This window comes from Nothoprocta perdicaria, unplaced genomic scaffold (genome assembly GCF_003342845.1).
Source record: "Nothoprocta perdicaria isolate Ctin4 unplaced genomic scaffold, notPer1 scaffold_54, whole genome shotgun sequence".
Lineage (NCBI taxonomy): Eukaryota > Metazoa > Chordata > Aves > Tinamiformes > Tinamidae > Nothoprocta > Nothoprocta perdicaria.
The window spans coordinates 395,309-417,276 of record NW_020455799.1 but is presented as its reverse complement, the minus strand read 5'-3'; the positions used below and the strand labels follow the sequence as shown (position 1 = coordinate 417,276).

Here is a 21,968-nt window from a genome sequence, read left to right as displayed (position 1 = left end):
GGGCACTTCTCCCGCACGCGAGGAGAGTTGAAGACCATTCCCTGCGTAGAGGATGGGGGTTTGGAGACAGCCTGGCCCTCCAAGGGCTACGTGGCAGACCCTGGTACCTGCAGGGAGCTTTCCCTGTCATCAACACAACGGCGACGCTGTCTTGCACGAGCAAAATTCAGACATTACCTTYGTCCAGTTGAGATTCTGCTAGTGATGTTGACACATTAGAAAGTTTGCTTTGACTTCTGACTCCTAAGCTTGAGGGAAAAAAGCATCTTTTCCTCATAAACAGAATAACAAGAGATRGAAGCCCAAGTTATTTTCCTATGTACATGCATATGTGTGTGTGCGTATACCTGCATATATATGCTTTTCAGAGTATAGTTATTTAGAAATAACATTTCCTTTAAAGGAAACATAATAAAAGACCCACTCAGGTTAAATTTGGATGACTAGAGGAAATGAATGTGTTCACCTTACTGAAAATGAGGAGAAAAAAAACCCAGACAAATCCACAGTCCTTATAGGGCAGGACAAAACTCATCTCTGTTTCTGTGACTCAAATCCGGCCGAAAGCAAGTGGAGCTGCCCTGCATTTCTCCAAAGAGAGGTGGGACCAGGGCTGGTCTCCATGAGAGGAACTGCCATGGTGTGCCAGGCCACTGCTAGGCCGCGGCCATGAATTTCAGCTCATCTCCTGCTTGCCCAGCACTCCTCATCTTTGGCATTGAGTGCTGCTGTGCTCCCTGACTTCACCCATGTGCCATTTGCTGCCAGGATGAAGCAGTCCCTCTTCCAGAACCCCTCCAGGACAGAGGTCAAGGCAGTTCCTAAGCAAAGGGCCCATTAGCTCCCCTGCTACCTACACATCAGCACAACTTCTGCCTAAAAGCAGCTCAAATTTTAAAGCCCTAGGCCTGTGAACAGCCAAGCAGAGAGACTAAGCTGTGCATATTGCCTTCATGTTACACATCAGGGAGGTTAAACCGTCAATATCACCTGSAGATGGATTCAGCAACGAATGGCAATATTTTCCACTTTTAAGTCCTACAGGAAATGCATCGAATGCCGAAATATAAACTAACAAACTTCGTTTTCTAGCATATGAGGGTAACTAACTCCAAAATCCTGTCCAGCCTCAAAGTCAAATAGAAGTCTTATCTTACCTCCCCTGAACAGTATATAAAAGCAGTTACTTTATTATACAGGTTCTTTCACTCTTCCTCCCAGGGTATCCAGTTAATGTTTGGCAAATGTTCCTCTCCCAACTGAAATATTTGTTTTTAAGAAACAACTCTACACATATACATATTCATAAGTATAGATTTTTATGTATACACAGAGATAGAGCTTATGCAAGAATGTGAGCACATGCACCTTAAATCATGTAAAGCAAGATGGAGTCCTCTGGAGTCTCCAAGATTCCAAAAAAGATTTCTAGAGACTTTTTCTCCAGAAATAACAGTCCTGTCCTTCCTGCCAAATGTAAAATTTTGAAAATTATATGCCAAGAAAAATAAACAGGAAGACTAAACTTCTGGGCATTCAGTAAAACCCTCTGCAAATTCTTCACAGAAGTTTATGTCCTTGTGATTTTTGCAGGCATTATATGGAGGAAAGATTTACATAGCAGAGTATCACTGTTTCTCCCCTATGTCTCYGTAAAACATGTATTAGCAAATATTAACAAAGAATATCTCAGCTCTGCATTTGCAAATTTTTCAATCAACTTCGAAATAGTCTCAAAACAGCTCTCTTTATCTCTCTACGGTCAAATGAAGGAAGGATGACATTCCTGCTTTGCCTTTACCTGTCTTCTGCCTCATATAAACAGAGAGGACTTCTCAGAAGATACTCATGTCCTGAACTGCAAAGGTACTAAAGCACTGAGAGTTGTCAGTTGTGGATGGTTGATATTTCGGGATCAGGTACTTCCTGTGAAGTATCGATTTAAGATGCTGCTACAACTCTACCTCTATCTGGCCTGTCAGAAGACTAGGGAGAAAATTTTCCTTGTAGATCACTTTCTCTTTAGAAAGTCCTCACATATACTACTGGTGCACTTATCCCTGAGAAACACATGTGCTGATAGCTGCCTTGCAGGGTAAGGARGAGACCTGGATAGGTTCAGCCATAAAATCCACTACTCTTGCTCACAAAAGAATGAAGAAAACAGCAACATGTCACTCACCCATCTCAAAGGAACAGCAAAACAGGCAAGCCGTTAAGCTGGAGTTACGTTGAGTAACTACATTAGATTATTTACCTGTTTCAGTGTCTCCTTGGCGTGCCCGACAGTAACAGCAGTCCATGAAGATAACATAGTTTAACACATTGAAGACGAGACCTGTGATCCCGACAATGAGGACAAGCAATGTTTTTTCCGTCTTCTGAGGATTGATATACCTCTTGATTGCCTCAATGAAGATGCTGAGCATCAGAGCGGTGGCAAAAACGGAGTTGCCGAAGGCTCCCACCACATCTGCCCGGTAGAAGCCGTAAGTGCTAGCCTTGTGCCACCTGATGCGGCTGAACCTGACGCCGACCAAGCCGATGATCATGGAGACGAAGTGAGAGAGAACAGCGAAGGCATCTGAGGCCAAGCTCAGCGAATTGCCAAGGTACGCCACTGAGATCTCAACGGCGAAAAGCACCAGGGTCACAAGGCACATGAGGATGAGCCTGCTGCTCCTCCCCGAGTAGCGGCCCATCTGTAGCGCTCTTTCTTAACTCAGAGGTTCGGCAAGACGGAGCTGTGTGAGGAGCAACTTGACGGCGACACTTCTGCCCTTCGCCTGTCAGCGCGGCTCACATGTGGCAGCCCCTTTTATAGGAAGCAGTAAAACAATAAATCAGTTTAAAGGGCAGTTTAGCAAGATTTGTCATGTGAAGACAACTTGAAAACTCTGTCTCGGCTCCTGCGAGGACTCCACCCGTAGAAGACTGTTTTTAACAAAAATAAAACAAAAATGATACAGACTAGCTGAAGCGCCAGCCAACAGCATCGCCCTCAAAAACAACACCAATGGCCACACAGGAGAGCATAAGAAGGTGGCCCAGAATTTTGAGAAAGCATTTCTTTTGCATAACATTTCCTGTGACATCTCAGCCATTTKTGTTGCAATAGCTTTAGCACTGAGAAAATACTACATATCTTCAGGAATAGAAATTTCAGTCTGTGTTGGGTTGACYCAACCCAACCCATGATCCTTACCATGTCCTTAAAAATAATGAGGATGAACTGGCTGACAGGGTTGTCAAAAATGTTAGCTAGAGCACTAGTTTTAAAGATAACCAAGCTGATATTCCATTTTATCAAGCAGCAAGTTCTCTGCTGTTTGTACTCTTTGCATGTTTTAAGGACTTCCCRTAGACATGGAGCAAAATTGGAGACTGTTCCCTGAGTATATGACTACTAGACATGAAAGGCGAGCCATGACGATAAACCCAAAGAGCATTCTTTATTTCCTCTTCAGAAATCCCTGCCTATCTCAAAATTCGCAAAGCAATCCCCTTATACTTGCAAGGAACAGACACAGAGATTTAGGTAAAGCATGACAAGAAATTAAGGGAAAAGTGTGAAATGCAAAAAAAGTCCTAGTTTATACTTTGTGCCACTTCTAGACCATAGTGAGAATGTAAAACAGTTAAGCTATGGTGTCAAACACCACAGTAATTTCTGTGCTCTTGGGTGCAAACATACACATTTATGTGCCAACACAAATTCCAGTTAAGGAAATAAGGTTGCTAATAGCACAGCAGGCAATATAGATGATAAGAGCAGGTGCCTTCCTTGAAAAGTTTATGGTGTAGTTTTTTGTGTGAAACATCCATCCGGGAACATAGACGCATACAGTTAGTTACAAGATAAAGCGGAAGGAAATGACATGAAGCACAGCCACAGAAGGATAAGACAGAGATAACGATAACCTCGGTCAACCAAGCATCCCTCCTGGCCTTAGACTTTGCAAGATGAATTACCTTAAGGTCAAAAATTCAATCTCACATCCCTAATTTTCTATTTCTTTTTGCTCATGGGGATTAACTGGCAAAAATATTTACGTTCACACTCCAGCCTGCTAGAAACTATTCCTGCCAGCAGCTGTAACATTTACTATCTGTCTATTTGACTGCTCAGGTACTACAGTGGTGGCAGGTGAGGTTTCTTTTTTTATCTGAGCTATGATTATTTCAATTTCAGCTTCAGAATCTCCTTTGAAATGTAGGCCAGTTTTAAGAAACCAGCAATCCTGGTAATTAATGCATAGTAAGTCAACATGTTACAACTAATTAGAGTGCTCAGACTGTTACCTGTTTGTGCTCGAATCACCCTCATTTTCTCATGACTTTCAATGAGAACAGGCTAAGGTAGCTCTCAAAAATCCTGTTGGACGCAGCTCTCCAATGTTGCGATTACCAAAATACGAGCTCAAGCTACACGGAGGATTCCCTCTACAGCAGAGCTAGGAGGCATGCTCGTTCTGGCCAATAGGGAGCAGCAGCATATAACGCATTGCCGCTGTACTCCCCTGTACTACACTATTTAACCAAGATTTGCTAGTGTGCAACTGCAAGAAAGAAAGAACCTTAAAGGGGCTATTATAAAGAGCTATTGTAAACATGCAGTARCATAATTTAGTCAATTGTAATGTATTATTGATTTATTAATTTTTTCAGAGATGCAGTTTAGTAACTTGCAGACCTTTAAGTTTTCATGCAAGTGTAATGGTGTTTCTGTAAGGCTTTACAGACAGCTCAGATCGTGCTTCCGGGGGACAAGCATTTGAAGTTAAAATCTCTCTCCTCAGCCACTAGATCTGCAGATGATTCATCTGTATTCCAGATGCTTGCAGCCCTACTATTATTAGGAAAAAACATGGTGGGGGGAGGAAAAGGAAGTAAGAAATTTTCCAAAGGCAGGGAAAACATGTTTTTCCCCTCCTTGAAAACCCCGTCTTCAAACTCATGGCAGAATGAGAGCAAGTGTTCCTAAAAAAAAAAAAAAAAAAAAAAAAAAAGAATGAAAAAAAGAGAAAAAAAAANAAAAAAAAGAAACACTGTCAACATGTTTACTCCTGTATTTGATCAAGTCAACTGGTTCAAGGTTGTCTGTTTGATCAAGCTGATAAGCTTGCAGCTTCAGAGACTGCCTTTCCCTATTCTGTGCATAGTTGCAGCTTCCACATCTCGTTTTTAAAAGAGAGTTTCAATGAGGTAAAAATGCTTTCAAATTCTCATTATTTTTTTTCTGCTCTGCCCTATCTTCTTTGTACTCCTTTGTCTCTTATGCTTCGGATCACGGAAGCTGCTGGGTACTGCCCATCCTCCAGCAGGAAGCGCAGCCGTAGGCAAGGCCTCATTCGAGTCGGGGAGAACGTCGCTGTTCTTGCCGCTCGCCCTCTTCCTCAACCTTCCAGTCAGTGCTGGAGATGGGCTGGAAGAACTTTAGGACCCCTCTTTCATTCTTCTTTGTCAGTTAACAACRTGTGCACACATTGCAATATCACCCCTCAAAACACCTGGGTAAATAATACCCGGGAGACTTTGCCTAGATAGTTAAAAAATATCTACAGAGATGAACATGAGAGGTAACAAGAAAATGTTTCAGGACAAATCACACTGGATTTCCAAGCCCTCAAGCTTTCTGAGCAAACTGATCTGAATTAGTTCATTACTTTTGCCCTTCACATGAAACACTGTGGTACTATTCCAATTTATGTGATCCTCAGCTGGTCAAGCCACTGCTTCAAGTAGATACTCAGCATTTTGACTAGGAAGGTTGGCCACATGCAYCTACCCCCGGCCAACAATTTATAAACTTCTGAAGAGCAGAGAAAGACGCAGATCAGGAAGTGATACTCTTAGTCAAGGAAGGCATTAAAAAAACATCCAAAGAAAAAAGGCTCGAGATGATTCTACTGGCCCAGCTTTTTGGTTGCTCAGTTTTCATGCAGTCCCTCATGGGAAGGGGTTTAGGTAGACAGCCTCCAAATATACAGGAAGGCAGAGAACAAGTTAAGCCTGTGCTATTGACAAGTTGCTGTGTCATTTATTGCTTGCAGTATCTCATATTTTCCTAATCTATCTGTTGGTCAGAAAGACTTTTTCTTCCAAATCATTTTGTACCACTGCAACCTCGGCCTTTTCTCCTGAAGTAACACAAAGTAAGAGAAGGAAAAGCAAAGGGGTTTTATAGAACTTGGTATACATACAACCACAGACCAAGAAGTTTATTACTGYGAATACCTCTGTAGATTGTCTTTGTGTTACTCACTGCAGTATCACTGTGAGACAGCTGTAACTGCCAGTCAGTAAGATAAGAGAAACAGAGCCTTGCAAACTGTCTACAAGAAATGACATTAACCTATATTTTGCTACCAACTTGGCATTTATTTTAAGATAGCCTTTGAAACATGTTTTAGGTTGGGATGAATATATTCCTTGAAATACCTGACTCCAGAGGGAGTCTTGAATTCTATCCTCTTTGAAAACCAGCTTCCAATTTGCCTAAAAGAATAGCAGGAAGTCTGGATTGAAAAATTCAAAAAAATACAAGCTATTTTAAGCCAAAATTCAAAGCAGATGTTTTATCCATAGTTTATGTAGATGCCCTATATTGTACGGTAAAACATAACAGAAAATGGAGAAAATGTCATATATTTTCTCAGAGTTAAAAGAACATTATATACATCAAAAAGGGGAAACAAAATAGACATGAGCAAGGAATATTCTACCCTTCCCATTATGCAACACGGTAAAAAAAAAAGATCAAGGCACATTACAGCTCACAATACATGTTTATTAGAGATGTTTACAGAAAAATCTGTGAATTACTGCTAGTCTAAGACTGACAACCAGGGGTTTTATGGTTTATGGCTTTGTTTTTTGAGTCATTTAAAAAGTTGCAAAACTGATAAGTTTGGGGGCTATTCCAGTCTTATTAAAAAAGGTTCAATTCAGAGATAAAGGAAAAGGTGGTTTCACTAGCAATTTAGTAACTACGACCAAATAGAGTGTAGAACTTAGCAGGGTTTTTGCTACAGATGCATTTTGCCCCAGATTGCAGTTCCTGGAGAGGCTGAAAAGGTATGCAGAGGCTTTTTGCTCCCATGGAGGGGGCACCGGGCTCAAGATCTTGATCCCTGAAATGACAGCAAAAAGGCATATAAATAAATTTATTCTGAAATAAAGGTACAATAAAGTGCATTATTAAAAGAAATCCCCAAAATATGCTCATCGGTCTGAAAGCTTTAGAACTAGGGCACTTTACTTGTTTATGGACTATATATCAGTGTTACACCTAGAGGAATCCTACAATCATGCTTTACATTCAAACATTTGGGTTTGATCCTGGTAGATSCTCTCTAGGTTCAGGCACATTTTACCTGGCAGTGGTCTTCTTGATCCAATCCTCACACTCGATTTCCCCACAAAAAGGAATTTGCACGATCTGAAATGGAAAAATCAGCTATACAGCTAAAAAAATCCCTTTTCTCAGGAAGATTAATAAACCTTAACATCTCATACATACTCGAAGTTTAAAAGCAAAAAAGCAAGCACAAAAATACTAAACAAACCCAAAAGAATACTTATTTCAAGTCAGGGAACYGATTTTATTATATTTGTTAACCAAGATATCATATAACTGTAGAAAGTATTAGAAACACTTAATATTAGATAACACATAGTGTACAAACACTATTTTCTCTTGCAAATGCTTTTTTTCCAGTAATGGCTTAAATCTCTCAAATGGCAAGACAAATGCTTGCTTGCATGTTATAAGATAGTGCTTTACCCATGCAGCTTCCATTTGAGTTTCAGTAGTCTGAATTTTCCTATTTTCTGTACAAGATAAAGACTTAAAATAGAACAGAATAGCACATTTCTCTCAGGAAAAAGGGCAGAGTATCTCAGTACACCTTTTGTTAGGAACATTTGGTAGTTTGGTTGAGGAGAGTATGATGGATGGTCAAGATAACCATCATTTACACATCAAGCTCTTCAGAAATTCAAAAAAAAATAACCCTGAGTATAGTGGCACTCAAGAGACATCAATCAAAAATTCTGAAATTTTCAGAGCAGACCTAATTTGTACACAAAAATCCTAATCTCTCTTTTTAAAATACAAAGCCTTCATGATCAATCCTGGGGATTCTACTTGAATCAATGAACTATTTACAGCTTCATAAGCAATGCATGGAGACATTTCAAGGTTAAGATCTTATGCCAGTACCCCTGTGAAAACAGCTCAAGAGAGCTCAGTTGTTCACCATATCAGTTCCACCTACATCACCCCAAGGAGGCTGCAGGTTCCCATGAGCTCTCAGAGAATCCCATGACTTCTACTAAGGTCATAAAGGCAAAACATCTTTGACGTAAGTAGGATGTACTTTAGACTCTTACTTGGACTCTATGACATGACTTGGCAAGTGTTTTCACTGTTTGTATGAGAATAATGACAGTAGTTTATCTTAATCTGAATATTTATATTGATCTCTCCAAACAGCACTTTCTGATAAAAATGCAACACTTAATGCTGCTGTTTCACGCATTGCATTTAAAGTCATTCAAGGCACTCTGTTRCCTGTCATGTAACATTAAGAATTTTGAATGCTGCTAGCCTGGAAAAGGCTTTCCCAACSTATGCCATCCCTCACAAAAAAATCTGATAGCTCTACAGGAGAGTCTTTCTCAATTGTGAGGGGAAAATAAAATAAAAGGCAGCAACAGTATTCCATATGTAGGCTGAGAAATTTATAGCCCCAATAAGCTGTAAGGGACAGAGTGTGTGCAGGCATTTACCAGGATTTTGGAATGAAAATACTTTCCTTACCTTTCCTGAATCTAGCTCTCTTTGAAAATCTTCCATAGTGTTAGCCACCACCATGTGACTTTTTAGGTCTGCCAAAGCTCTAAAGAGAAGAAAAAAAAAAAAATCAGTCAAGGTAGTTTCAGACTGATAAAATGCAAGTCACAAGAAGAGAAGCCATATATTCATTAGAACTCTGTTAAGCAGCTTGTGGCTCTCAATCAGTTTTGCCATCGAAATGATAAAATTTTGATAATTTCAAACTGACTGTTCTCCACACTGCTGCTTGCCAATTTCACCATTTTATTCACACCGTTGTGCACGTCACCTCAATACCCACCAAGTGCAGATAGATAAAAAAACCAAAAGGATCAAAAAAATGAAAAATCCCCAAAAAAAGATGGGTCAAACTTGCCTTTCCATGCAGCTGAATCGAAGAAATGAGAAATTCTTCTAATAGACAAAGTGCACCCGTGATTAGTACAGCAGTTTACTATACTTCTCARCCTACCTGTTGTAAAGGTTAGCATGGATTTCCTCCAAAATCGCCTTGAGTTTCTCCTCTGCTTCATGTTCAGAAAGAGTCAGCTTCTGTCCTGTGTCTCTCCTGACAGCTACAAACTGTTGGCTCTTCATGTCTCGTGGTCCCACTTCAACCCTGATAGGAACACCCTTTGTTATAAAACAAGGGAACACACAGAAAAAAAAAAACAGTTAAAACATAATATTCATATGTTCCCTCTCAAAACTTAGCAGTCTTTAAAAGACAGTCCTTCTACTTGTGCATTACACCTTGCTTCATGCTTGTTTCACTAGTTTGGAGACAGCCTCTCTGCCAACAAGCAATTCATATTGTTAAAACACAAGCAAAATAATACAGTAATCCAGGCAGTGCAAATCCAATTTTAAAATCAAAATGATTGTTAAGACTTCCGTGACCATTTAAAAGTCTAGTCCATCCAACAATCCCTTTTCATTCTGACGTAAATGTATCAGCAATAAATTTTAAAGCCAAGTTCTGTTGAACACAGCCCTGACATGATTATTAATTGCACAGACAACTTGACAGTAAACAGGCAGTTGCCTTCTCTGTGTAAAGTCTGCATGCTTTGCAAACTACAAGAACCATCTAGTTTCTYGTCTCCTGCATACAGAGAAGGGAAATCTAAACACACATATCATATCTATATCATATCTATGCATAGATAGGGTATTTTCTTCATTTCTATTAAAGGAAATAATACCTAATAGGGGTGATCACTGATTATCTGGTAGAAGATAATCTACTTGTTTAATTTGTTTGATTTAATAGAAATAACACATGTTATTCTGCCCAGCACACACACCCTATACACATGCTTTGAAGATTTACTGGAAGAAACACACCTTAAGTTCCCAGTGGTTGAACTTCCAACCAGGTGAATAATTGTCTCTCAAATCAGCTCGTACACGGACATTAACACTCAGAAGCCTATTACGATATTCATTACATTTCTTCAACAGAGCCTCTCTGTCCTCTTCAGAAAGGGAATTTGTGATACCACAGGGAATAATTACAACCTGCAATAAAACATGGCATGTACTTTATAAGAAAATTAGCTCCTATTTACCATAGAAGTCTAAAAGCAAAATTGTGGCTCTATAGCCAAGCTATTTCTATCAAGATCTCAGAAGCAGCACATTTCCCTTTTCGTCCAAGTGAAATATTTAACATTATTTTAAATGGATGCAATACAAAGGGAGCTTGCCCACCATTACTGTCCAAGATCTGCAACTAACCTAATAATGTGCATTAACTTTATACTGCATTTATTGTAACTAGACAACTCCTAATACTCCTGATGCCTATGAACATCCCTAGAATCCTTTCTAGGTGCCCAATATGAAATATTCATGAATTCCAATAGAGGAAGGGAAACGAAATAATAGTCTAACACGTTATGGAACATTTTTACATACCTGAACACAAGCTACCCGAGGAGGGAGCACTAATCCCATGTTATCTCCATGGATCATTGTCATTACACCAATTGTTCGAGTTGTTAGGCCCCAGGAGTTCTGATATGCAAACTGTTTTTCTCCTGGTTTCTTGGGATCTTCAAATACAATTTCAAACATCTTTGAGAAGTTCTGTCCCAGATGATGTGAAGTTGCTCCCTGAAATAGTTGCACACAGAAAATTCTGCTCAATGCAAAGTTAAATCAGGTATCAGTAAAATCAGGTATCAGGAGAAGTTAAAATCAGGTATCAGTCTAAGAGTTTCATCTTGCTCTATTTACTGAAACAGATAATGCTTTTAGCAAACACCTAAGCGTACCTGAATCGCTCTTCCACTGGCAGATATAAATGCCTCTACAGTTGTTGTGTAGTCACCACCAGCAAATTTCTCCTTTTCAGTCTTCCTTCCTTTCACAACAGGTATTGCTAAGAGATCTTCATACACTTGAGCATACAGATCAAGTATCTGCATTACCTGTGAGGAACATTCTATCTTAAGAATTGCTTAGCACTTTGCATTTGCTAAGTCATGAAGTATCTTCACATACAAAGCATTAGCACAAAAAAACAGACAGTGAAGCCCTTAACATTCAAAATCCTCTCGTCATTTTGATACAAAAAAAAAAACTTCAAGAATTTTACAGTTACATGCTAAGAATCAAATATTTGCAACTATAAATCCCAACCTAAAAGAGTCACTGCAGAAATGCCATGCTACCTAAGGTTATACTGACTTTTGGTTACATCAATGTATCATAATACATCCACAACATCACATTCTTCAAACTGCACGTTGTTTCAGCTGACTAAAACCTACAAATAGATTACATTTGAGAAAAACTGAGTTCTAGGTACATCCAATGTTAAGACTGTCAGCCAAAACATTTCAGTGTCACACAGAGAAAAAGTCTTGGAATTAGGTTTGTTTAACGGAAAACCCTTCACTTATTTTTGAAGGAGAGTGCCCAAGAAAGAGAGACAGATTTCCACCAGTTCCTAGTAAAATGATTTGCTTGTGTTGCTATAGAGTAAGATAACTTTCTGAAAGCCTAAGCACCAACATATTCACTGATTTTTACCTCCTCTGCTGCTTCTTCATATGTTGCAAATGCTGTATGACCTTCTTGCCAAAGGAACTCACGAGTGCGAAGGAAAGGCTGAGGATGCTTGAACTCCCAACGCTGCAACAAGAAAACAAAATCATTAAAATGTGTGTTCAAGACAGAAGTGTTTCTTATTATTCCTTAAAACTACATCTGTAAATATGTTGCTTGCTTTGCTCATAAATTATAAAATTCTTCATAGAGTTAAAAAATGGGATTATTTACTGATTTGTATTTACTTTAATAATATCACCTTATAAATGAAAGTGCACTTCAATAAAAGCAGTGGAAAAAAAAATCACATAAGCCACTTCATATTTTTGCCATGAAATATAGATTATGACTAGCATCATGCTATATTCTCACAGAATAATTGTTCTGGGTTGTCCTTACAAGAGAACAGTTGAGTGAGAAATTTTGTTCTGACATACCACAACACTGCACCACTGGTTAAGCTTGATAGGAAGATCCCTGTGCGACTGCACCCACTTTGCATAGGCAGGATACATGACTGTAAAAAAAAAAAAATAAAAAGCATGTTACATGCTTTTTCATGTAGAAAGCATGTTTGGAAAGATACATTCCAAAGCTAAATACCTTATGATGCTACATTTGAATCAGTGCTTAAGAGTTGGTAAATACATGTAGGTTTACAGATAAAAATTCTCTGATCTCAAAAGTCTTCGTGATACTCTACCATATCTGTTTCAAATAAACTCATCCAGCTAATTGTCTGGAAATATCTATTTCTTAAAGGGAAGTTTAAAGAAGGTGGTTTCACAGCAGTAGGCAAAATACATGGAAAAAAGGAAATCGGCTATGAGATGAAGATTTTTTCTTACAATACTAAAACCAAACATCTTTTTCATTCAAACGAAGTCAGACTTCAGGATATTAATGAATAAATTCACAGAGTGACTCTGAAATATATAATAAAAGTAGATTTGAGGGAATTTATAGTGTGCTTGAAATTTGTTGCAAATAGCAGCATTTTTTAGAATATTTTGATAAAACGTAGAGAACATTCTACATGATGTGCTTCCACTTTTCAAAAGGAATTCTTGTTTAAGAGTGGAAAAGTTTTATTTAGTCATGCTACACCAGTTACTGTTTTCTTTACAAGCAAAGAGCATCAAAAGAAGTCTACCTGTTTCACTCGTGGGACGTATGGCAATAGGTTCAGCCAGCTCTGTTTTCCCAGATCTTGTGACCCAAGCAACCTAGAGGAAAAACAAAACAAGTTTATAGAAAATTTGCTTTCATACATACATGCAGACTAAGTTTTCGTGTATTCAGAGTGAAGAAATGTTTTGAAATGTACCTCAGGAGCAAAGTCAGCAATATGAGACTTCTCTTTCTCTAGTGCAGCCTGGGACACAAACATGGGGAAGTAACAGTTTTCCACTCCAAGTTTCTTGATCTCTGCATCGAAGAAGTCCCTGATAGCTTCCCAAACAGAATGGGCCCAAGGGCGAAGAACGTAGCAGCCGCTCACATCATAGTATTCAATCATCTCTGATTTTGTGATCACCTTTCAAAACGTTATTCAGATAATGAAGTTTCAATTTCAGGCACAAAGAACACTGAATACCTCAATCCTGATGCAACACAATACAAGAAATGTCTCCTATTTATAAACAGGCTCTTTGTGCTGAGAAAGTTAGCACAGATATGCTTTCAGAACACAATTGCTATCCATAACTGAGAAAAGTTACACAAAACAAAAATATTAAGTTTAATAATAGATCTGGATAATTTAAACTCCTAAATTACAATTCAATTTTATGAATCCAACTAAGCAATAGAACCTAGTTCCCATACCCATCAGAATGTTCTTTCCTATAAAAGGAAATTTTTCCTATGAAAAGTTTCTAGCTTGCAACAGAAAAGACTTTACTTTCTTAGGATATACAAAAAAGATCTTATTAGTAAGATGTACACCACTAATATTTGCCTACCTCTCCTTCCTAAATGCTCTAATCTAACCTTCTCTGCTCTATGGTTGATACAGGTCTCGTGAGACACTAAACTCATTCGGTACTAACAGACATTAACTTTTATTGTATGTCATTTTGAGGCATATAACCCTCCAAGTCTGTGAAATTCCTACCACTCCACTCCAGGTAAGTGCACTTAATGAAAGAGGAATTCTCATGGATATAAGGGTGAGGGGAGATGGAAGAGGGTGTGGATGAAGTTTATGCCGCTTATTGTTTTCACAGCTCCCAAAATTTACTCAGTGCTTCAATCTAGGAGTTTCTATTTATAAACACAATAGCAACAAAAGAAACAAAAAGGSATGCATTGTTTTGTATTAAAAAAAAGGCATCACAAATATAATTTAAAGACAAAACAGACCTGAATGCGTAAGACAATGAAATAATTAATTCAAACTCATATCCACTTACCTGAGAGAACCAGTCTGCAAGATTTTCTTCCTTTTTAGCTTCTAGACCCAGCCTGGGGATATTGAAAAAGAATCAGATCTGTGCTGTGTAGAGCATTTACCAGTGACATTGTTGTCAAAAAGAAACGGGGGAGCAGGGGGAGCGCAGAAACAGAACATTTTACTTCATAAAACTAAGTTCTCCTCATCAGCCCTCCCAATTCAGTATGAATTGGGTCACGTACACTAGTATTTGCTCATTATGACTTATGGGAGTGTATTTCCAAAAAAAAAAAAAAAAAACAGCTCAGTTTCTTTGCCACGGCTTGGACTCTGCTAATTGTTCTCACAATTCATATATCAAGAAATTCATACTGACATTTCAAAAACCCAAATGCACCTCCAGTAACAACATAAGGCTGCCAGACCTGTGTGCAAACTCTTTTACTCAGTATTTTTAAAATCTCTTCTCTAACCTGTTGCTACAGTTTCAGGAAACACATGCCATGTGAATTCGCTGTTTATTTAACCAAGTCAGTCATTCTGTTTAAGACAGAAATCTGACCCTAACACCAAAATAAAGATAACTAGTAAAGCTACAAGATCTCGCAATGGTCTCTACTTTTAATAAACTTAAATAACAATAGGCAAAAGTGAACCTTGCATAACTTTGTATAGATAGAAATTTTAAGGGCATGAAATGAATTTGTCTTGCAYAATTTCTGTATAAAGTAACATCTCTGCCTCTAATGTATAATAATTATATCTGAAACAGCAAGTTTCTCAACTTTTGGCATGGGAGCAGGAAAGGGGGTGCACTGGAATCACCACTGGAGAATTCCACCACGAGCAACAACAATGCCCTGCTCCGAGCTGGGACACATACTCCTCACAGTGCTGGCAAGATGTACTTTGAAAACTCTGGTAAAATAAAATTAATATAAGGTTTCATTTTCCCCAGGGTTTTATTCACCAAGACACAACAGCTCATTTGCTGAAGCAAACAGTGAATCATTGCAAGGTCCCAATACACGGAGCTGAGCATCAGTAACAGGTTCTGCTTTGCCTTTTCTACAGGCTAGGTGAATTTTCCTCAGTAGGATGATGAGAAGCAGCTGACACTAAGTAAATGCTGGTAATTTGCTTTTGCTTGCTGTCTGTACTTTCAGATGAAATTAGAAGTTTACAAACCTCTCTAAACCTGAATAGAAGCAAATGGTTTAGGTTTCTGGTGAAGGGTTTAAAGATCAAATCTTTACCTGGTTTGTTTYTTAGGGCCTTGACCTTCTCCTGATCCACTTGAGGAGAGCTCACTCCCACTCGGTCCTTGCAAAGGCTCTTTTTTGGGGCCATCATTTTGCTTCTGTTGCTTACTCTGCTTTTCAGACTTGTTCTCTTTCTCTTTCTTCTTCTTGTCTTTGTCATCAGCACCACTAGTTGAAACTGGTTTATAATCAACTCCAGTAAGAGACTTGTACTGGGCCTTCAACTGAAGAAGCTCCTTAACAGCAGCATCTATCTTATCCTTGAAGAACAYACAAATAGAGAGAAACTCTTACAGCAATCTTGGGAGTAAAATGCATCTGTTACAGGAATAAAACGGACCTATGCAGGACATTATGGACATCTAYACAGTGCTGGAGGAAAAATTTTTGTACAAGTCACTATCTATTTAAGCACATTAAAATTTTGACGTTCACTTTTGAGAGGAATTTTTTTAAAAGTACATTTTGGATCCCAGATTTCAAGTGTTAACTATTCTGAATGAAGATTTCTAACTCCTATAATGACGGTTAATTTAAGATAGCTTTTTAGAATGGAACATAATATATTTTTCTATTGCAGTATATGCATGTCTTTACCTTTTCCACTTTCTCTGCTTTCAACCTCCTGACTTCTTCTCCTTGAAGAGCTACCTTATTAAACAGAGCTTTAGCTTCAGCTGTGTCTGCACCACTGGGTTCTACGGTTGATTTGGGGGGCAAAGTAGCTTGGGCCGCTGGTGGATGTCCTGGCTTGTAGTCCTGGCCAGTCTTTTCCTTATAGTCAGCTTTTAGAGAAAGAAGGAGTTTTACTGCTTCATCTATTTCATCCTATATGGAGGACAAATAGCAAGATGCACTGGTGAGCATTGAAAAGATTAGTGATTTTCATGCTAGGAACAAAAACCAACAAAAATGTAACACAAACACCACACGCTAGCAATAGTGCTTCAAAACAGGAGGAGGACTGTGGTTAACAGCTATCTCTGTGTAGCTAAAGTAACTCTCCCCCAAACAACAGAAGCATGCTTGGGAGCTATCACATTCTAGCAGTACTCTCTCCTTGCCCCACCTGCCTAGTTATAATACGTTAATGATAATTACAGCACAATCTATATTGAAGATTAAGGATTCTTTTTACCTCCTCCTTCAGAAAAATTAATTCTGGACAGTGTGAGTGTATGGACAAAAAGCAGCGGCTCCCAAAAGCTGAAAGGTTTGTCTTATGCCCTCTTCCACAGCAGCAGACCTGAGCATGCAAGTTTGACAACTGAGCCATATACAATGTAAAGGGAGTTTGTCCAGAGACCGATCATTATTTGGTGAAAGATTTCCACCCAGTGGCAAAATGTGGTAACACTTGCAACTGATTACTCTCTATTTACTACAGTACCTTGGAAGCTTTCTCTGCTTTGAGCCTGCGTACCACTTCCCCTTGTTTAGCTACATGATCATAAAGTGCTCGGTCATCCACTGAGCTAGAGRAGGCCAAGTTACTGCAGCATACAGAAGATGGAAGCGCAGGAGAAGGTATACAAGGAGCAACAGGAGGTGGATTTCCAGGCTTGTATTCTTGACCTGTCTTTTGCTTGTATTCTGCTTTTAGATTTAAAAGAACTTTCACAGCCTCATCTATTTGTTCCTGAAGCAAGAAAGGGGAAAAAAAGAAAAAAAGAAAAAAGAGAAAGCAGTTGTAGACAAATATAGAAACAACACAGATGCCACACAACGGCTGTGATAACACAGCCTTTGCTAGGAACAGCACTAACAGCCATTGCAAGTCAACTCTTACTACTCTGGATGGTCAAGTTCTGAATTCTGCAACTTAAATTTTTAATCAAAATATCTACAAGTTCCATACTGAAGGACCTAATCTGGCAGTATATACAGAGACTGACTGCTGTGCCCTAAGCTCCCATGCAGCAATGTTCCATGTAGTTACAGCTGCCATGGATTTCTACACTGGAGAAACGGARCAAAGATTCAGACTCTGAAGAAAGAATTACTTCTGGCCGCTATCAAACTATCATACTCCCTCCTGTCTGTTCAGTCAAGTTACAGCTCTTTTTTCCAAATTACTGCACACAAAGCCCTTCACTCGGTTTGTAGCACTAAAAACAAAAACAAATCCCAAAACTTATTTATTTCCTTTCTTGATTCTCCATACACTATTACAACACTRGTGAAACCAGCCATAACCACCTCAGAGAATTAGTGCAGGCACTTCATAAAAGTTAAAGCATTTCTTCACACCTTGCCCTTCAAATTTCACACAGCCTACACYGAGGGCTCACTTTACCCCGAGAATATTCCACTCGGAAGCATTCTCTGCCATGGTACCTTGGAGGCCTTCTCTGCTTTAAGCTTGCGGACTACGTCGCCTTGTTCTGCTACTTTGCTGTACAGAGACTGGCTCTCTGCTGGGCATGCGGACAGAGAAGTACGAGGAGGAGACTCAGCARGGACAAGTACCACAGGTGGGGTTCCAGGTTTATATTCCTGGCCTGTCTGCTGTTTATATTCTGCTTTTAGGGATAAAAGGACTTCCACAGCGGCACCTATCTGATCCTGAAGCAGAAAGAGAAAGGAAAGGGGGGAAAAAAAGGAGGAAAGAACATAGCACAGATGTAGAAACATGTGACRCTGAAGTACACCTTAAATGCTGCCATGAAAAGACTCTCAGTTTACAGACACCTATTCCATTTTCTTTACCATTTAGATGTTTAAAGATGTTCTCTCTACTATTTGCAAACTCTAACYAAGTATGCCCTGTTATGTGATATTGTGATACACGACTGTAATTGCCTAAACAAAATTTTAGCACCCATTCTCCATTTACAGAGATTTTGATAATAGTCTCTTGATGGTATCATAAAAGTATGTAAGCACCAAGCATGTGTGGATTACTGCACATCTTTTCTTGCTCTGTATTGGAAAGAGCAGAAAAAAAGCTATTGGAAGGTATGGTTTCTATGTGCAGCGTTTCATGTGCTCAATAAATTCTTCAGCCATGAAGATGTCTTGAAAATATCTATATATTATGTGTCTGTATATAAACACACACTTTTTTTAAGTGAAAAAAATATTAAATAGCAAGTCGCTCCTGTGTAGCCTCACAGTTTGACCATATTCAGTAAAATAAATAAATGTTGCCAAACATTTCAACCTCAGAGACCAGATTTCAATACTTAAACTCACACCATGAGGCAAGTCCTGTGTATACTTCAGAACAGCAGGCTAAGCAATGTAGGTATTTACTTACATCTTTATCAGTACTACTAATAATTTTATCATATATGACTAGCCAAAAGATGACAATTGGAAAAGAAAACCCAAACAGGTAAGGACAGGACACAGCCTAGTCAACATAACCATCATTATGCAGCCAGAAGCCATTCACCTCCAGGAGCAGAGGGCAATGGGCTACAGGAAACCCTTAATAAAAGTACTAGTTTAATCAAACACCTTAGATGCTTTCTCGGCCTTCAGTTTTCGGACCACTTCTCCTTGCTCTGCTACTTTATCATACAGAGCTTTGCTATCCATGGTACCAGAGACGTCAAGCTTTGAAGACACGCTCTGCTGAGACGCAGATGCTGGAGGATTCCCAGGCTTATACTCTTGGCCTGTCTTTTCTTTGTACTCTGCTTTTAAGGCCAGCAACTGTTTCACAGCTTTATCAATATCTTCCTTGGCTGCCTTCCTAGCTTTCAAGTCACGAACTGCATCTCCCTGTGCAGCCACTCTGTTGTACATGACCAAGGGACCTTCAGATGCAGTACAGCTCGGAGKAGAGGTATTTTCAAGTTGAACAGACTTTCCTTTAACAGCTGAGCTAGCCTTCAAAGAAGAAAAACAAAATAAAAATCATATCCAGCATGATAATCTTTTACACTAACACATTTTATGACACTTTCCTAAAAAGCAAGTTTACCTCTTTCTTTGCAGTCTCAGATTTGCTCTTCTCTTTTGACCCAGATGTTGGCATTTCCTTAGTGTGCCCATCAGGGATGTAAATCAAAATGCATGGGGCCTCTTTACAGCTATAGGGACTAGAAAAGAATTTTAAAACTTCACATTTAATACATTATGTGACAGCAGTAAGAAAAATAAGACACACTGTTTAAAACAAATGTTCTACACTTCCTGTAAGATGTTTCAGATTTATCTCTGCAYACAACTGCAATTACCAGAATTTACTTAACTGAGGATTTGTATTGATTCCTGTTATGTACAGGAATTAATATTGTAGCACTGTGCAAAACTGCTGTGTGATTTAGACGTTTGGTAGCTTGTAAGAGAATTGTTAAAATGAAATAATATGTATGTGCTTTAATTGGACAAACATCTGTTCATTACATAACATTATTCTTAATTCACATACTTAAAATCATAGCAAGGAAATCTTTTCCCTTTAGTGCCATACTCAGTTTAGTCACTTGGAAGAGACAGGAGCATGTAAACCAAAAGCCATGCCACTCCAGAAGAACAATCCAGAAAAAGGGAATAAATGAGAAATTGTCTGTAGGCAATATTACTCTTGCCAATACACGTGTGAAAACATTTAAACAAGCAACTAAAGGTAAATTCTGTATCTGCACAAGCCATTCTTAGGCAGCTTACCTCACTGACTCATAGGGTTGATCACAAATATAGAATCCTCTCCTCTGAAGCTGTATGATGTCTCCCTTTTTTAACTCCTTAAGGCAAGGATCACCTAACATCAGTTCTTCTTGCTATAAGAGGTAAAAGAAATCAGTACATATCTAAAGGAGCACAAGAAATTGTAAGAAACAAGGCAGAGTTGTTAAAGATAAGTGATAGTTAATCCCAAGGGAAGCAGAACAATTAATTCTATGGAGATGCTCTATCATAAGAAGGCAGGCCAGGTAATGCCTGGRTAAACATTAGTTACATTTTCATTTAGTAGTTATGAAAGCTGAGATTGAAGATATGGGAGCTAGAAACATCAGAATTGGATTTAAGTGTTTAACAAACAAAATCCTACTGTCTGAAAAGTTATCAGAGACAGCAACGGCAAAAGAAAATTAATCTTTGGGCAATACAGGAAAGAAAAGTTACCTTGCTGTTTCGGTTGATAAATTGCTTGAAATCTTCATCTTTACCTAAAACTGGCTTGGTGATCAGATGCTCATAATTAACACACACAGTTGGGATGGGAGGTGCACGTGAAGTTTCTGCTAACCAAGTGATCTTAGTGGTTTTTTTGAAGTCTTTATTTTCTAGGTTCAACTTGGCATCAATGGACACAATTTTTCCACTTGAATTCCTATCAGGAGATATAAACAATTAGAGTAAAGCCTACCGAAAGCCAGGTAATTTATTCTCATTCAATACTATAGATACTGCTATAGACAGAAGATAGTAAAGAACACAGGAAAAAAAGCTCTACAWGTTTGTTTTATGTTCTCTGTCCAAGCCCACCTCATTCTGCCAGTGTTCACACATATTACCATTTCCAGATACTTATGAGGACTTTCCTCCTCTCCCCTTAAACAGCTCTCTAACTGAAATTGTTGACAGGCTTAGATTCTCAGTATACAGAAACAGATGCATTACAGATTAGACATTACAGGAAAGAATTTATTATATTCCCAACTTTTTTTTTTTTGCCTGAAAATGCTATTTCACACTGCAAGTATCAACAGAACTGAYGTAGAAAAATGTATGAGAGGTATGTCAGACTCAAATCAGCAGCAAATTATGCTACATTTTGTGATATATTTCAAGCTATATATACATACAGGACATACACAGGATACACATTAGTATTATATAGTTACAAATTATCCCTTAAAAATAAAAAGAATGTTGAAAAGCAATTTCAAATTCAACTTCCAGTGTTTGTTACCTGTTTAATTTAGTGATGATAATGTTGCCCCAATTAATGAATGTAACCACTTCCCCCTCTGCGAGAGTCTCTGCATCTGCACCCTCAATCAGCACTCTGGAGTTGTACCACACTGGCTTCACGCCAACATCAGCATTCTGCAAATAATCATTTTCATATCAAAGGAGACACTGTTACTGGGTAAGCTGGCCATATTTAACACAGACTGTTTGAAAACTCAATTTCACAAGTAAAAAATAAGCAAGTTTAAGTCGGGTTTCATTTCACATTGCAAATTCTCTTTAAAAAGAAATACTGTAACTCTCATTTTCATAGAATCATAGAATGCTTAAGGTTGGAAGGGACCTCAGAGGTCATCTAGTCCAACCCCCCTGCTCACACAGGGTCACCTAGAGCACATGGCACAGGGCTGCATCCAAGCGGGTTTTAAAGATCTCCAAAGAAGAATTTTCAGATTTTTTTCTTTACATAGCTAATACAGAACCAGATATAACAATTACTTTCTTTTAACTGCATAGATTTTTAAGGTAATAATTCAAAAGGATC

The 21,968-nt window shown here is 38.6% G+C and overlaps 1 protein-coding gene across 4 annotated transcripts in view; it reads right to left on the bottom strand.

Annotated features, from left to right (window-relative positions):
- Window positions 1-6,777: 6,777 nt before the first annotated feature.
- EPRS (glutamyl-prolyl-tRNA synthetase) overlaps window positions 6,778-21,968 on the bottom strand; it is a 33,627-nt gene continuing 18,436 nt past the window's right edge. For 2 of the 4 annotated variants that reach the window (XM_026048378.1, XM_026048379.1), the window contains 21 exons: window positions 21,423-21,559; window positions 20,633-20,840; window positions 20,174-20,286; window positions 19,485-19,602; window positions 19,016-19,390; window positions 17,891-18,118; window positions 16,944-17,192; window positions 16,151-16,381; window positions 15,548-15,813; window positions 14,311-14,362; window positions 13,224-13,433; window positions 13,050-13,122; window positions 12,334-12,413; window positions 11,879-11,980; window positions 11,119-11,274; window positions 10,760-10,957; window positions 10,187-10,360; window positions 9,312-9,472; window positions 8,825-8,903; window positions 7,377-7,441; window positions 6,785-7,133 (listed from right to left, as the gene is read on the bottom strand). In XM_026048378.1, the coding sequence (XP_025904163.1) occupies window positions 6,983-7,133; window positions 7,377-7,441; window positions 8,825-8,903; window positions 9,312-9,472; window positions 10,187-10,360; window positions 10,760-10,957; window positions 11,119-11,274; window positions 11,879-11,980; window positions 12,334-12,413; window positions 13,050-13,122; window positions 13,224-13,433; window positions 14,311-14,362; window positions 15,548-15,813; window positions 16,151-16,381; window positions 16,944-17,192; window positions 17,891-18,118; window positions 19,016-19,390; window positions 19,485-19,602; window positions 20,174-20,286; window positions 20,633-20,840; window positions 21,423-21,559 (3,426 nt within the window). In that variant the 3' untranslated portion in view covers window positions 6,785-6,982. Of the gene's footprint in view, window positions 7,134-7,376; window positions 7,442-8,824; window positions 8,904-9,311; window positions 9,473-10,186; window positions 10,361-10,759; window positions 10,958-11,118; window positions 11,275-11,878; window positions 11,981-12,333; window positions 12,414-13,049; window positions 13,123-13,223; window positions 13,434-14,310; window positions 14,363-15,547; window positions 15,814-16,150; window positions 16,382-16,943; window positions 17,193-17,890; window positions 18,119-19,015; window positions 19,391-19,484; window positions 19,603-20,173; window positions 20,287-20,632; window positions 20,841-21,422; window positions 21,560-21,968 lie in introns of all 4 variants that reach the window. The other 2 variants (XM_026048380.1, XM_026048381.1) reach the window with 2 other exon arrangements.